The following is a 16,891-nucleotide window of genomic DNA, read 5'->3' on the forward strand; positions in this document are numbered from 1 at the left end:
ATGCCTTCAGAAAGCATTGCACCTCTTTCTTTCTTCCTTTCTTTCACTGGCAGCTCACTTACTGCTTTTATTGGGTCATTAATCTGACAGGCAAATATGTCACAAGAGCGTCATTTTGTTGCAAATAGCTATTAGCACTTATTCCAAGATGACAAATGAGAATTACAGTAGGGAGGCTGGTAAACTTAACACCACTTCACTGCCTAAAATATAAAAATTTATACTACCTTATCTCCAGAAGGTGCTAAATATTTTAGAATTCATTTTAGAAATGTTTGTGAGCTTTTCCTTTGAATCCACCAAACACCACTCTAAATCTTCACATGTGAAAAACGGATTTTCAAAAATTAAACTGATAGTAACCTGAAAAGCATCGGCTTGATCTCTCTTAAAACCAAAGTCCTCTATTTATCCACACAACAGGTAAAAGGCAATGGCAGTGCAAGCTCCCCAATGCTGCCCTGCTGATGTGCCCCAGTCCTAAAAAGAACCAATTTTGGGAGTGAGAAGGTTTCTGTGGGCTTTGAATCCTTGATACATATCTGCTGAAATTACCAATTTCAATTGTGGACATCTATTTACTGGGAACTGGACTGTGACCACCCACTAAGACTGCAGCATTGCTATCAGATGGCAACAACTTTTGGTCACTACCAACCTGGGCTAAATTTGAAATAGTGATCTAGAGATGAAAGGATCCACATAATATTGCTTGATGTAATGTTCTGATATATGTGAGTGTGTGGCAGAAGGAAAGAAGGATGTGTCACAAAACCAGTGACTTTTTTATTTAAAATGAAATCAGTCATTCAGGCTGTTTCTTTTCTGCTCTGGCTGCCAATATCTAATCTAAGTATTTCCCAAAGGAGCACTAGGCACCAAATAAATATGTAAAAATATTTTCTTTCCAAAAATAGGAGCTAGACTTTTCACTCTGCCCTCACATCATGTTGGTTGTTGTTGTTGTCTAGAAGGCTAAACAATTTTGTATAGCTCCACTACTGGAAGACTTGACTATACAGAAGTCAAGAAGACACATTACATTGTGTCCTAAAAGTAGTAAGGTTTGGGATCATCCGGATCTTTGTTGGCAGGGAACACTGCAGCTCGGGCTTCCCCCCGAGAACACCCTGCCTCCAGCATTTGAATTTCATCTCTGGGACTCCCAGCTGCAGTATCTTTCGTGTTCAAAGTTATCCCATGTCACAGAATCAGTGCTGATCTCTGAGACAGATCAGACCTAGACCCATCAAGGATTTAAAGATTAGGACAATACCTTGAATAGAATATTGAACTGGCAGTTAAGAGGGCAGAATGTGTGAAGTAGAAGACCCTCCCAAGACAGGATTTTAAAAGTTGGTCAGCAGTGTTCCCTACTGGCTTTCACTATCAAGAAGGACATTTTTTTGCCTTCCTCTGTAGCATGGGGCATGGTTGACTGGAGGGAGGCTTCTCTGCTCCTTGAAGTTTTGAACCATGATTTGAGGACTTCAATAGCTTAGACATGGGTGAGGTTTTTCATAGGAGTGGTGGGTGACATTCTGTGGCCTGCGCTGTGCAGGAGGTCGGACTAGATGATCAGAGTGGTCCCTTCTGACCTTAGTATCTATGAATCTATGACATGGCTCTTTTTGACCATGATGGCACAGTTTGTCAGGAAATTCACATCACCCAGGTGCCCTGCTCCCACCACCAAGGAATTCAGTCTTTTTTTTTTAATCCGAGGTGAAGGGATCCTGGTTGTTGACACTTCTCTCTGGATGAATTTCCCAACTTGGAGTGGTCTGTGGGAGAAACAGGACAGTCAATGTGGTGCTCCTCGTCTGACAGATCAAGGAGTGTCCTGTCAGAAGTTTGGACAGGACCAACCATCACAATTTCTGAGGTCAGGGTCAAGTCAGCAGATGGTACATGCTGCATCCTCTGACTAGCAAATAAGGATGCCTCCATTCAGATATCCTCACTCTGTCCCCATCTCGGATGTCAAAAAATGTATTTCTCAATATAAGAGTGACAGCATAATAGGCAAATAGGTAGTACTCCATCTGATCACCTGCATTTCAACATCATCAAAACTATTCATGGCATCCTACATACTGAAGTCCTCCTCTTGCAACAAGCTCATGCCTGTTCATGTTAGGGTATATCTACACTGCAATTAAAAACCGATGGCTGGCCCATGCCAGCTGACTCAGGTTTGCGGGACTCAGACAAAGGGGCTATTTAATTATGGAGTAGACCGTCAGCCTTGGGCTGGAGCCTGGGCTCTAGGACCCTGCAAGATGGGAGGGTCCCAGAGCTAGGGCTGCAGCCCAAGCCCAAACATCTACACTGCAATTAAACAGCCCCTTAGCTCGAGCCCTGCAAGCCCCTGTCAGATGGCATGGGCCAGCTGTGGCTTTTTAATTACAGTGTAGACATACTCTGAGTGTCTCAGACCTACCCATTGCTAAACCCTAGCTTCCTCCAGTAAAAGCTGCAAGATTAAATGGGCATTATTTGGCTACAGATAATCTTGTTTCAGGGTTAAACCCACTTCCACATGCTTCCTTCTACAGTCATTGATATTACAATACTGTATCTTGTATATTACATACAACTTAAAAGATTAGATTTCTTTAAATATATAATAAAACAAAGGTGAAGTATAATTATACTGCAATATAACATTAAAATAATTATTATTACATTAATCAAACATTATTAACTATTTCCAGACAAAAAGCTAAGACAAGACAGAATGAAGCTTGAGGGTTGTTTGAAGGTAAAAAATCACCACAGGGTTGTTTGAAGGTAAAAAGATCACCACAGGAAGTTTTCAATTATCCTAAAAGCAAGCATTACTAACCCAGTGAATTCAAAGTTAAGGTTAAACTATCAAAGATTCCAAACATGTTAAAGTATGGAAATACAAAATTAAGATCCTCAAACAATTCTGATTCTCCCCTATAGTATACTATGAAGGGAAAATATTGTGAAAAAAATCTATACTATCTTTAAAAATAAGTTGTGTCTAATTTGAGGCCACAAACACTAAAATGTCTTAATCATAATTGTATGATTATTGAATGGCATCATAACTTACTAGCATTGCTCTTGGGACATTAATTCCACCAGGTTGATCATTTGATACTTTTATGGTATACACTATAACACAACCACAATAAAGTTAACATTTAACAAGTAAAACAGGAGTAGAAAATACATATGTGCAATTTAGCTGAGTTAATACAGCAGAAGCAGCCTTAACTTTTCAATTTCTTTACTTGGGCGTGCTTGATTTCTCAAGCTTAACATTGAAGTATTTTTATATTTAGTTATCTTGTTTCCTTAAAGGAAAAATGAAAAAAGAAATTCGGAGCTATTTGGCATGGGGAGATTACAAGCTGCACTTGATTCACTTCAACATTCCTTGAATAGGGCAAGAACTATAGTTAGCACCACTGCCACTAAAAAGCCTTCGTCTCATATGCATGTCTCAACTAAACTCTCAGTTTAAGGGCACCACTAAAGCTGAAGGGCTGATTGGCCGAACCAACATTTTAAAAGCTCCAAGAAAAACCTTAAAAAAAAATTGTAATGCCTACGTGTGAAACCGGCATCTCTAAATGCTCGTAACTGTAAAACCACGGAACCATTTTTTGTCTTCAAATTTGGCTTGATTTTTTTACTTTAATTGAGATGTACAAGACAACCACAGAGTGAACCTTCTACTTGAAAGTATTTTGTTATTTATATAAGTGAGTTAATTGTAACATATAGGAAAAATATATTTTTCTCATTCGAGTAACTAAGGAACAATTAAAGCAATTTTCCTTTGCAACCCAAAAAAGAATTTGTTTGAGAGAGTCATGAGCAATGGAAGAAAGTGGAATGTACATATGGAATCTGGATTTAATCCAATATGTTATTAGTGCCCTCCAGTGATGAGCTGCCAAAATGTGAAGAACCAGTTCCTTCAGTTGCTCCGGGTCTTCGGCGGCACTTCAGCAGCATGTCCTTCACTTGCTTCAGATCTTTGGCAGCACTGAAGCACCAGCCGCCAAAGTGCCACCAAAGACCCGGAGCGTGGCTGGGTGCGTAAAAATTAAAAAGAGATTCTCGGCCAGGGAGCTCAGGCGGGCCGGACAGGATGGTCCTGTGGGCCAGATGTGGCCCGCGGCCTGGAGTTTGCCCACCCTTTAACAACCGGTTCTAAACCGGCTTCAAAATTTAACAACCAGTTCGCGCAAACCGGTGCGAACTGGCTCCAGCTCACCACTGGTGCCCTGTATATAATAATTGTATGGGTGGTTTTTTCCCCTAATGATGATTGGAGGAACAGTTTTTCTGTATTCATGGTATTGTAAGAGGTTTTCAGAAATAGCTGACATCCAGGTCAGATGTTTACCAAAACACAAAATTATTATGGCTGATCAGTATTCTGACTCATTCTGTTCCTTCTATGTATATCTAAGTGTTACAAAGACCTCTGCAGAGAGAAAAAAAATTGTACCTACTTTTGAAATAACTAGGTACAAATCACACACCAGACTAAATTAAGAAACAGACTAAAGGACATGCTAAAAAGATGTAGAATTCCACATACATCTGGGCTCAAATCAGAACTGAAATCATCCACTCAAATTCAAATCCCACAGGGTATGTCTACACTGCAATAAAACACCTGTTGCTGGCCTCGGAGAACTGACTCTGACTCATGGGGCTCAGGCTGAGTGGCTATAAAATTGCAGTGTAGACTTTCAGGCTTGGGTTGGATGCAGGGCTCTGGGACCCGCCCCCCCTCACGAGGTCTCAGAACCTGGGCTCCAGTACAAACCCAGATGTCTACGCTGCTATTTTATAGCCCCACAGCCCGAGCCATGCAAGCTGGAGTCAGCTGACCCGGGCCAGCCACGGGGTTTTATTGAAGTGTAGACATATGCAGAGTGACCCCCCTCTTCCATTCTATTCTGTATTCAGAGTGTGGCATGCATTCGATGAAGTGAGCTGTAGCTCATGAAAGCTTATGCTCAAATAAATTTGTTAGTCTATAAGGTGCCACAAGTACTCCCTTTCTTTTTGCGGATACAGACTAACATGGCTGCTACTCTGAAACCTCTTAACCGTGGTGACTCCTAAGCAGCAATAGTTCTAGGACTGGGAATGGTAAATAAAAAACATACTATGTTTCAAGTTTTACCATCTCCCATGAAAGTGCTGGAGCTATTCCAAAAAAGTGGCAAACAATTAATGGGAAAAGTATATAATTTTCACACTTTCTGGCTCTGATTTCAGCAAAGCTTTGCTGTTTTTGCACAAAACCTTTAAAATAAATTCATATATTTTAGTCCCAAAGGGAAAAGTTTAACAAAGGAACAAGCATCTGAAAATGACCCTTTAGAATTGAGATACATGTACAGCTTTTGTTAACAGCTCTGCTACATGATTCACCAACAACTGTTTCTATAGCAGTTGGCACTTTACAGACATGTAGAAAGACATATACCCATCCCAAAGAATTTACAGAAAAGGACCTGATTTTGCAACTCTCACTCACACAAGCAGGCCTATTGACTTCAAACAGTCAAGTAAGGCTTTATAGGCCTGCTGGATCCTTAAACCAATGATATAAGGTGCTGAGCCCTCTCATTTGAAGGGCTCAGTGGGGGTTGAGTACAGTCAACACCTCACAGGAAATGCTCAGCACCTTGCAGGATTGGGCTCTAGGCAGGAAGCATACAGACAGAGAATGTGGGGTTGGAAGAATCAAATAGGCTTTTGTTATTTCCCTATTTACATGAGACAGGATTTCTTCATTCCCAGAGAAATTGTATCTGGATGTTTTCAATTTTAATCAAAACAAATTCACAATTCTAATTTTATAATATACAGTACCAAGTTAAACTCTTAAGTGCAGTGTCACTTAAAACCTTGTTTGAAGCAGCAATGAATTAATCTACAGGAAGAGCATTTCATTTTTTAAACTTAATGAAGGAACATGGTTTAGCTATAAATCCAACAGCTTGGATCTTTTTGTAAGGGATTCAAAAGGTCAAACACACTGGAGTCTTACTTTGTGTATAAAGGTAAAAATTACTTACTTCATAGCCTTTTTATTAAGTCTTATTTCTATCAACAGTAACTAATAAATGCTATTCTAAGGATTAACAAATCAATATACTATATTAGATTTCCATTACCTATATCTTGCAATAGCAAATCACACAGGAACTTTATATGGCATCTGAAAAAAATTAAAAAGCACTTCGTTTTTAAACACATAATCCTACATATGACAGGTTTCAGAGTAGCAGCCGTGTTAGTCTGTATTCGCAAAAAGAAAAGGAGTACTTGTGGCACCTTAGCGACTAATAAATTTGTTAGTCTCTAAGGTGCCACAAGTACTCCTTTTCTTTTTGCGAATCCTACATATGATTCACGGTATCCTATTTTGGACATGATAGCAAAATTCCAAGGATCCGTCAGCCAAAGAGAAATTTTTAGTCTATCCCAGAAATAGCACACTGACTACAGGTGCTTTGGGCTGCAGTAGAGTATAATAGCTAGAACAGAGGATTAAAAGCCAAAAAATGCAGGCTCAAATTTTCAGAACTGGATGCCTAAGATCAGGCATTGAGTCCTTACTTAGGCACACACAGAGTATGCCTACATTGGAGATGTAAGGTGTAATTTCCAACTGGAGCAGACATATCTGTGCTAACCAGAGTGGTGCAAGTGGCACTAGCCACATGAATATGTATCTAGGGTCTTGGATGAGACTGTATTCCGGGCAGTGCCCATCCTGCCACTTGCACCACCACACCTACCTTCTGTTTTTAGTGCTCCAGCTTGATCAGAGCAAGCGCAGGTATGTCTCCTTGAGCTGGAAATTACACCTTCCAGCTCCAGTGTAGTCATATCCAAAGGGACATGGATTGATTTTCAGAGATCATGAGTGACCAAAATTCCCACTGAATTTACTGTGGGGCAAATTTTCACTCTCTGATTCTGAGTGCCTCAGATTTTGGGTACTAAATTTTAGACACATAGATCCAGACTTTTAAAGATATGTAGACATTTCGTTGCTCAGTATTGCAAAGCCTATGTGATTTAGGCAGTTAAATCTCATTTTCTAAAGTGACTTAGGCATGTAAGTCTACGTCCCATTGACTTTCAGTGAGACTCTGTTTGCATATAAAATGATGCAAACAAATTGTTACAGTTGAAAAGAGCAAACAGCTAGGCACAGACGTTGCAAGACTTTATTACCATGAGTAATTCCATTTATTTCAATAGTAAAGTTAAGCATGTGCATAAGTCTTGGCAGGACCATGTCCTTATGCAGTAGGAGGGAAAATCTAAAGATTTCCTTCCTACTCATACATGCATGTGTGAATGCACATGCACATGCACACATATGAATGCTTTTTATGTAAAATGAGCCCATTAAGTGCAGTATTGTTTTTCCAGGAGGAAAAAATGCATCAGAGAGGTGGTATGTGGGGTGTGTGTGAGGGGGACTTTCTGATGAGGTTTTCCAAGTTTTCATTTTTTTGAACTTCTGTATGATGAAATATTTACATGAACATAACTTGTATTTTGTTTATGGTGCCAGAAATTAGATTCTGATATCAACTCGTAAATGACATCTTTAACTATTCTAGAAAGTTAAAAAGGAAGTAATGAGACCATCAATTTTTGTGATGTAGTATATTAGAATAGTTCATTAATATTGTTTTAAGTTTGTAAGCCTTCAAAACAATTTTTCAGAATAACAATATTTTGAACACGTAAAAACATATACACATATAAGTATGATAGGAAGACTTATCAGTCTCCCCTCAGTCTTCCTTTCTCAAGAATAAATATAACCAGTTTTCTTTTTAACCTACCCTCATAGGTCAGGTTTTCTAACCTTTTAGCATTTTTATTGCTCTCCTCTGGTCTTTCTCTAATTTATCCACATCTTTCTTAAAGTGTTGTGCCTAAAACTGGACACAATACCCCAGCTGAGGTCTCACCAGTGCCAAGTAGAGTAGTACAATTGCATAGCCCATGCACCCCTGGGATGGAGCATGATCAGTGAAGATGGAATCTTTGAAGAACTTAGCTGCCAAAGTCTAACAAGTCTCTGCTAAGCATATGGGAAAAGATTTTTCAAAGGCTTTCAACTTGGCCAAATTCAAGCAGATTTTCAAAAGAACAGCAAAAAACAAAAAACAAAACCAACCCCTGCCATCTAGTGTATCCCTGCCAAAATGTCATGTCCCTGCTATAAAGCATGAAGGTGCTACAGTTTCTCAACGAAACAGTCATAAGAATTTTTTTTTAGCTTTGGCAAAACAGTGCATTTTTTCCTAATCTAATCCTGGGAAATGTCTGAACCAATTTTTGCTGAAACTTTCCAAAAAAATTCAGCCTAAGGTAGACACCAGCATGGGAAGTTTCAGCCTGAACAGATAAAGTTAATCAAAATTATAAGCAACTCAAAATAGGATCTTATAATGGTAAGTGTTGGGTAGCCATAAGTATAGGTAGTGCTAACAGCTTCCTCTATAATATACTACTGATTGCTCCTCTTAGTTCTGTAGAGACATCATATCTAAGAGGGAGAGAGATGGATTCTATGCCCTTTTTTGTTCAACATCAACAGAATTGTATACTTAATTCAAATTTGTCACTTTTGTTAAAACTCATTTAAGGCAATCGGATGGAATAGGTGTTACTGAGGGCCTAACTGGAAGATGGTGAGATTGCATAAGTGCCAATGAGGACATAATTTGTTCGAGAGAACCTTAATTGTTGGTGAGGAAAATGTATAAGGAAAAAAAGAGACTAGCTTGACTCCAGGGTCTCGAGCTGAGTTTTCAGGGCTTGCAGGTAGGGAAAAACAAAACACATATTTTGCTTGTAAATGGAGCATATTTGATCTGAAATCACAGACAAAAAATGTGGGTGTCAGTTTTCAAGAGTCACTTTTCATAGTAGAAGTGCACTTTGTACCATTTTTGTGCCTATCCACTCACCCAGTAATGGCCCCTAAGCACGTCCTGTATCAGTCTTAGAAAGGTTTATATTGTTTACCAGATTCACAGCTGCAGTACAATAACAACTACTTGACTTTACTTTTAAGACCATCCTTTGACTATTCACCCTATTTATCATTTTTCATATTCTATCAGATGTATATTCCCACTGTCAGTGATGCCAGACTTTATTGCCTAATTGTCTAATTTTCCACTAAGCACCTTCATACTCTTCTCCTGTCCCCCATTACACTTAGAAAGAGCACCATGTAAAAATCTGCAAAACCACCACGTTGCTTCCTTCAAATTGCTTCCTAAAACTCACCTCCGCTTCAACACCTACAAAAAACTCGACAATGGTTAGCTGGTGTGCTCTGACTGCTGCTTATCACGCTGATCATAATTGTCTCATTGTTACCTTTTATTCGTCTATTTGTTTGCTTTCCCCCCCTACTGTAGGATAATCCAATAGTTAAAGCATTGCTCTAGGACTCAGGAGATGTGGATTTAATTCTCTACTCTGCCACAACTTCTTGTGTGATCTTGGGCAAGTCACTTAGCCTCTCTGTGCTTCAGTTCCTCTTCTATAAAATGGGGATAATGGCACTGCCCTACCTCACAGGGGAGTTGTGAGGTGGTCAGATACTACAGTGTGGAAGGCCAGATCTACTTAAGATAGATTTTGACCATCAGCTTTTCGGGGCAGAAATCACATTTTTGTTATTGAGCTGATGCCTTTAGACATTAGAGATTAATTAATTCTCACAACACCTCTGAGATATAGGTAGGTGAGTAAATATTATTCCCATTCTATAGGTGTGGTAAATGAGGTACATATATGCTGCAGCTGGAGTTGTAATCTCCAGATTGGGTATACAAAAACACACTAGCTATAATCCAGGAAGTGCATTAAAAACAGCAGCTTAGCCAAGGCTGTACAGCTGGTGGCACGGGGCAACCTTGTGAGTATACACACAGGATCTTGGAGGAGATTATACTTGGGTGGCTAGCCCATGCTGCTGCTTGTGCCGCTGTGACTACACCGCTATTCATAGAATGCTAGCTTGATCAAAGCTAGTGCATATACATCCACTTGAGCTGAAAACTCACAGTGTAGATATATCCTGAGACAGAAAATTGAAGTGACTTGCCTACAATGTTGCAAATCAGTAGCAAACAGGGATTAACTGAACAAACACGATAAAATACTAAGGTCATTATTTTAATAAATTATTTTGAATTATTGGTGATAATAGGAAATCCTGGAATCTTTACCTAATTTGTACTCAGGTGAAACTCCTATTAAAGCCTATTAAACTCCCACTTTAATAGGAGTTTACTTGAGTAAAGAACTAAAAAAGACAGAAGGCCAAATTCTGCTCTGATTTAAACTGTTTTCAATCAGGAGCACACTGTGGAAGCCAACATTGTTGCTGTGGATTTACACTGTTGTAAGTGAAGCATAATATGGTCCTTAGGCAGGAATTGGGATTTGTCCCTGTGTTTAGACATACTGTGCACAAACTGAATGTGCTATCACTCTTTCAAATGCCAGTCCTAAACTTTTAGTGCTTCCTGTGCCCTTGAATTAATATATGACCAGGCATTTTAAAAAATTACTTGTCTCTCTTATCTATTCTTTCCCTGAATGGCCGTTTCCACATTACTTCCCCAGTGCAAGCTCCTCAGAAGTTCAGTCCTGACAATATAAAGACTGATGCAATGCTGTTCCCTGACTGCAGTGATATAAGGCCAACCAATTTCACCTATATGTGCAGTACACTTCCTGCAGAACTTCTGATTTTTTTCTCCTTCTTCTCTATTTTAGGACAATGATGTGCAGTAAGACAGGCAGCAACCAGCAGAGTGTGAAAGCTATCGATGTTAACATTGAAAATGATCCCTCTCCAGGTGGCAGATACAATGCACTTTGTGTGAAAGATGAAGGTCAGCATTGATATGTCATTGAAAAAATATACTGTCACCAGTAAAAAGGACTTTTTTCTTAAATTTTCCTACTAGTGGGAGCAATGATGGGAAATTTTATGAAATAAATCCTTACCTTGTGTCTCCATTAAGTGAGGAATCTGTTGCAAGGACACGAGTTGCATGACATGATGGTCAAACTTATTCTTGCAGGAATTTAGAAGATTCACACAGCAACAAAGCTTCTGACAGAAGTGTTTTGGTGTTCACATAACACATCTTACAACCTGAGCTGGGCTAGTTTTTTTTGTCCAAAACTTTTTTCTGCCAAAAAAATTCAGATTCAGCAACACAAACACTTTGCAAAGTAGTTTGCTAAATTGTTCATGTCAAAAAACAAACAAAATCTCAAGAGTCTGAACATTTATTTGTATTTGCAAAATTAAATGTTTTGATTTGTTTGTTCCTTTAGAAATTGCCTTCCAACTTATTTTTAAAACACTCAAAATTGAAATAACACTTTTCTTTTCAGTATGAACAAAATACCTCACCCACTTTTTTTCTTACTTTTTGATTGACTGAAAATTTCAAAACATTTTTTCTGTTTGATCCAAAATGATTCCCCGCAAAACACATGTTTTTGGAATTATGCATGAAACAGGGCTGGCTCCAGGCACAAGCGTTCCAAGCAGGTGCTTGGGCGCTAGTGCAGCAATTCGGCGGCGGCTTCTCTGTTCCACCCACCGCTGTGACAATTCGGCGGCAGCTTCTCCCCTTTGCTGGCCGCAGTGGCAAATCGGCGGCAACTTCTTCCTTTTGCCATCCGTGGCGGCAGTCTTTTTCAGTGCTTGGGGCGGCAAAAACTGTAGAGCCGGCCCTGCCATGAACCCAAAAAAAAAGTAATTATTCACACAGCTCTACTAACAAGCATGGTTGTACCAATACATTCTGGGATTCTTGAAGCACTGGTAGTGCTCAGCAGTGTTGTTGGGAGCAGAGGTTTTTGGATAAATTCCCAACACAAAACATTGCATTGTTGGTTGGAGTTAGTTTAGGAAGAAATCATGCAATACTACACAGCTAAAGACCTCATCTCAGGTATTGCAACAAACCAATACAACTAACATTTGTGAAACACTTATGATGGCAATTATGTGTTGGCATGAGGCGCTGCACATATGTTATGATTACAAGGTATGCCAATCAGTTGGTATAGACCAGGCCTGCTTTGGGGACTCTGAATGTCATGGTTCATGCTGAATGTGAAACTAAAGTACTGTGCTAGAGGTTAACCTCAGTTGTAGATACTCAGAGATCCCAGGGCCCATCAGTAAAGATGTATTATGAGAAAAATATTTTTATTGATAGTAAACTTATAATTTTAAAAACCACTTTCCAGAATGGAAATTCAGTCTCATTTTCAGCAGTGGAACTGGATAAACTCAGGAATTCAAATTCTGTGCAGTTGGGAGTCACACTGGCCCTTACAGCTACTGGAAGACTTTAGAAGCTAGGGAGTCTGTATTCTGAACTCAGCATGTGGAATTAAATATAAAATCTGTGTTCCTCATTCAGACAAAAAACTGAGGGACAAATTGTGCTCTCAGATGCACCCTGTACATCCAAACTAACTCCATGGATATTAGTGGATTTTCTCTAGACATGTGCTTGTGTAACATAATAATTTGGACCTGAGAATTCTTATGTAAAATATAGATTGTACAGTTGAGATGATGGAATAGTGGGGATGACCTGTTAAGCCCACAATGTGGTTTTGTGTGCCACTTCAAAGGACAGAGCTAGGCAGATGGCATTGACTGACACAGTACTTGAAAAACAGTAAACTCACATAGCACTTAGGGTGTTTTAACAAATCTTTAGTAGGGCTATTGATTAATCACAGTTAACTCACACAATTAACTCAAAAAAATTAATTGCGATTAATCACACTGTTAAACAATAGAATACCAATTGAAATTTATTAAATATTTTGGATGTTTTTCTACATTTTAAAATATATTGATTTCTATTACAACACAGAATGCAAAGTATACAGTGCTCACTTTATATTATTTTTATTACAAATATTTGCGCTGTAAAAATGATAAAGAAATAGTATTTTTCAATTCACCTCATACAAATACCATAGTGCAATCTCTATTGTGAAAGCGCAATTTACAAATGTAGATTTTCTTTGTTACATAACTGCACTCAAAAACAAAACAATGTAAAACTTTAGTGCCCACAAGTCCACTCAGTCCTACTTCTTGTTCAGTGAATCGCTAAGACAAACAAGTTTGTCTACATTTATGGGAGATAATGCTGCCTGCTTCTTATTTACAACATCACCTGAAAGTGAGAACAGGCGTTTGTGTGGGACTTTTTTAGCTGGCGTTGCAAAGTATTTGCGTGCCAGATATGCTAAACATTCATATGCCCCTTCATGCATCAGCCACCATTCCAGAGGACATGCTTCCATGCTGATGATGCTCCTTAAAAAAATAATGTGTTAATTAAATGTGTGACTGAACTCCTTGTGGGAGAATTGTATGTCTCCTGTTCTGTCTTACCTACATTTTATGTTATAGCAGTCTTGGATGATGACCCAGCACATGTTCATTTTAAGAACGCTTTCACAGCAGATTTGACAAAATGCAAAGAAGGTACCAATATGAGATTTCTAAAAATAGCTACAGCACTTGACCCAAGGTTTAAGAATCCAAAGTGCCTTCCAAAATCTGAGAGGGATGAGGTGTGGAGCATGCTTTCAGAAGTCTTAAAAGAGCAACATTCCGATGCAGAAACTACAGAACCCAAACCACCAAAAAAGAAAATCAGCCTCCTGCTGGTGGCATCTGACTCAGATGATGAAAATGAACAGGCATCGGTCCGCTCCGCTTTGGATCGTTATTGACCAGAACCCATCATCAGCATGGACACATGTCCTCTGAAATGGTGGTTGAAGCATGAAGGGACATATGAATCTTTCGCGCATCTGGCATGTAAATAGCTTGCGACACTGGCTACAACCGTGCCATGTAAACTCCTGTTCTCACTTCCAAGTTACATTGTAAACAAGAACCAGGTAGCAATATCTCCTGAAAATTGTAACCAACTTTTTGAACATAATTCTACACTTGTAAGTTCAACTTTCACAATAAAGAGATTGTACTACAGTACTCGTATTAGGTGAATTGAAATATACTATTTGTTTTGGTTTTTACAGTACAAATATTTTGTAATAAACAATAAATATAAAGTGAGCACTTTACTCTTCGTATTCTGTGTTGTAATTGAAATCAATATATTTGAAAATGTAGAAAACATCTAAAAATATTTAAATAAATGGTATTCTATTATTTTTTAATTGCTTGACCAGCCCTAATCTTTAATCAAGCCTGTGAATATAATGACATGACAATATCATGCTGAAGTGACAAAAGGTGTACAGCATATCTGATCTATTGTTAGACAATAAAATATTGCAACATTTGACTTGAAAAGGGTCCAGTTTTCTATCTATTCAGTAACTTCTGCAAAGATCATTGTGCTACTTCATCACTTTGACCATGTCACCCCTGTCTTTGAATCCTTCCACTGGCTCCCCCTTCTCAATGGCACCAAACACAAACTACATGTCTTCACTTTCAAGGCTCTTCACAGCCTGTCCCCAACCTTTCCTATGATTTGTCACGGATTATCACAATATCAACTTTCACCTGCCGCTCATTGATGCCATTTTCCTCACCCAATTGTTGCATTTTGAAACAAGCACCTTTCTCCCATGCTGCAAGTCACACAAGAGAAGCTCTCATAAATATCCACCCAACCATCTCATCTTCCTTCTTCAAATCCCTCCTTAAAACTCTCCCTTGCCGTGTGGCCTATAAAAACCAGGCAATGGGTAAGTAGTTGGGGTACTGATACCACTGCCTGTCATGCTGGCCAATACTGTCTTATTGTTTCATTGTGCTCTGCCTGCCTGTTTTCCTCTGTTGTCCCTTGTCTATAGTAAGGTCTGTGGGGCAGGGACTCTATTTGTTTTGTGTTTGTAGAGTGCCTAGCATAATGGGGTCCTGGCCTGTGACTGGGGCTCCTAGGCCCTACTGCAATACAAATACATCATAAAAACCATTTTTCAAAACAGGGAAGAAATTGTTTTATGAAACTGTGGAATTGTACAATGAAAACTGAGGGAAATTAAATATTTATACAGAAGAGATCATTTCTGAGCAGCTCATTTGTGCGGGGCAGGGAGGCTCCTGATGAGAGAAAGGAGGACTATAACAACACACTAATCTAACGGTGTTTAATTCAGCAATATTTCCAGATGACCACAAGGTGCCCTCATGCTTGAATATTCAACAGATATTGGATAAACAGTTTATGTTTTAACAAGCACTCTTAAGTAAAGGTTGGCTGGTCTGAGACCTAAGCCTCTTCATGACAAATTGTTCCACTTGGCTGGTTGCCTGTGAAGTTCTTTTCAAAAAGTTGAAGCCTTTTCACACACAATACCCTTTGTGAAGTATATTAATTAGCATAAAACAGGGCAGCTCACGATATTTCTGCATAACAGCTGTATGGAGCCAATCACTGTTTCAGTCCGTTGTTAGTTGTCTGAAATGTAATATCAACATTCTAATGCTTATGATGATTTTTACCTCTTTTTGAAAAAATGTTTTTAATATATGTTTGCTATGAGAGAGTTACAAAAAAATACTAAAAGACAAATCCTGATCCTATTAAAATAGGCAAAAGCCCATTGGCTTCAATGGCTTTAATAATTTAGCTCTAACCTGTGGAGCTCTCTTTTTAATCTCCTATCCTAAATATACTGGATGCACAGAGTTGCCCAGAGCTGGGTTTAGTGTTCGTATATTTTTTTGTGGATTGACGCCCATTAATCCTCATCCCTGTGCAATTTCATGTTTTATCTAACCCTAGGCCCAAACGTATATACTCCGATTCTTTTCTCACTTATGCTGGTGTAACTCAGAAGTAACACCACTGAATTCACTGGAGTTAGAATGGTATATAACTGGTGTAAAATGAGAGAAGAATGAAGCCTGTAGGGTACGGGACCTCAGTACTCACTGACATCAATGAAAGTTGAGCACTTTCTGTCCTCCCAGGAGATGCTCAGCACTTTGCAGGACTGGACACATACAATGTAAGATGGGACTGTATCTTTTATTTGCATGTAAAACATTATGCACATCTGTGACACTGTATAAATAATAATGATAGTGGTATTAAGTAACTGAATTATTGCTAAAAGAATATCCTAGATTTCAGAAGCAGCAGTTTCACCCCAAGAGAGTAAAAACACTATATTTATTATTATTATTAATCTCCTACAAATATGCTAGGTACCTCATAGTAACTACTACAGACACGGCCCAAGACCAACTTGTTTTGCAGTTTTGTCAAAAAGACTAACTACAGCTCTAAATCTTTCAATTATTTTACTTTTCACTGAAACCTATTAACTCTGGCTTTGTCTACCCTAACACTTTCGTCGGTCAGGGATGTAAAAAAAAACACACCACTGACTGACAAAAGTTTCACCGACAAAAGCACTGGTGTGGATAGCACTATGTCAGTGGGAGATGCTTTCCTGCAGACATAACTACCCCCGCTCACTGGAGAAGGTTTAATTAAGCTGGTGGGAGAGCTCTCTCCCACTGGCATAGAGTGGCTACATGGGAGACCTTACATCGGTGCAGCTGCATCAGTACAACTGTGCCGCTCTAAGGTCTATAGTATAGACATAGCCTCACTTGTTAGAGAAATATCATCATCACCTTTAATCAACAGGATTTTAATAGTGTTGAGGCAACATAATCATAGAATCATAGAATATCAGGGTTGGAAGGGACCTCAGGAGATCATCTAGTCCAACCCCCTGCTCAAAGCAGGGCCAATCCCCAATTTTTGCCCAGATCCCTAAATGG

General features: G+C 39.0%; 1 protein-coding gene across 1 annotated transcript in view; it reads left to right on the forward strand.

Moving 5' to 3' along the window:
• SUSD5 (sushi domain containing 5) overlaps positions 1 to 16,891 on the forward strand; it is a 71,919-nt gene that overhangs the window by 15,361 nt on the left and 39,667 nt on the right. Inside the window, exon 3 of the mRNA XM_038392411.2 lies at positions 10,837 to 10,955. Within this exon, the coding sequence (XP_038248339.1) occupies positions 10,837 to 10,955 (119 nt within the window). The remainder of the gene's footprint in view (positions 1 to 10,836; positions 10,956 to 16,891) is intronic.

Source organism: Dermochelys coriacea, chromosome 2 (genome assembly GCF_009764565.3).
Source record: "Dermochelys coriacea isolate rDerCor1 chromosome 2, rDerCor1.pri.v4, whole genome shotgun sequence".
Classification (NCBI taxonomy): domain Eukaryota; kingdom Metazoa; phylum Chordata; order Testudines; family Dermochelyidae; genus Dermochelys; species Dermochelys coriacea.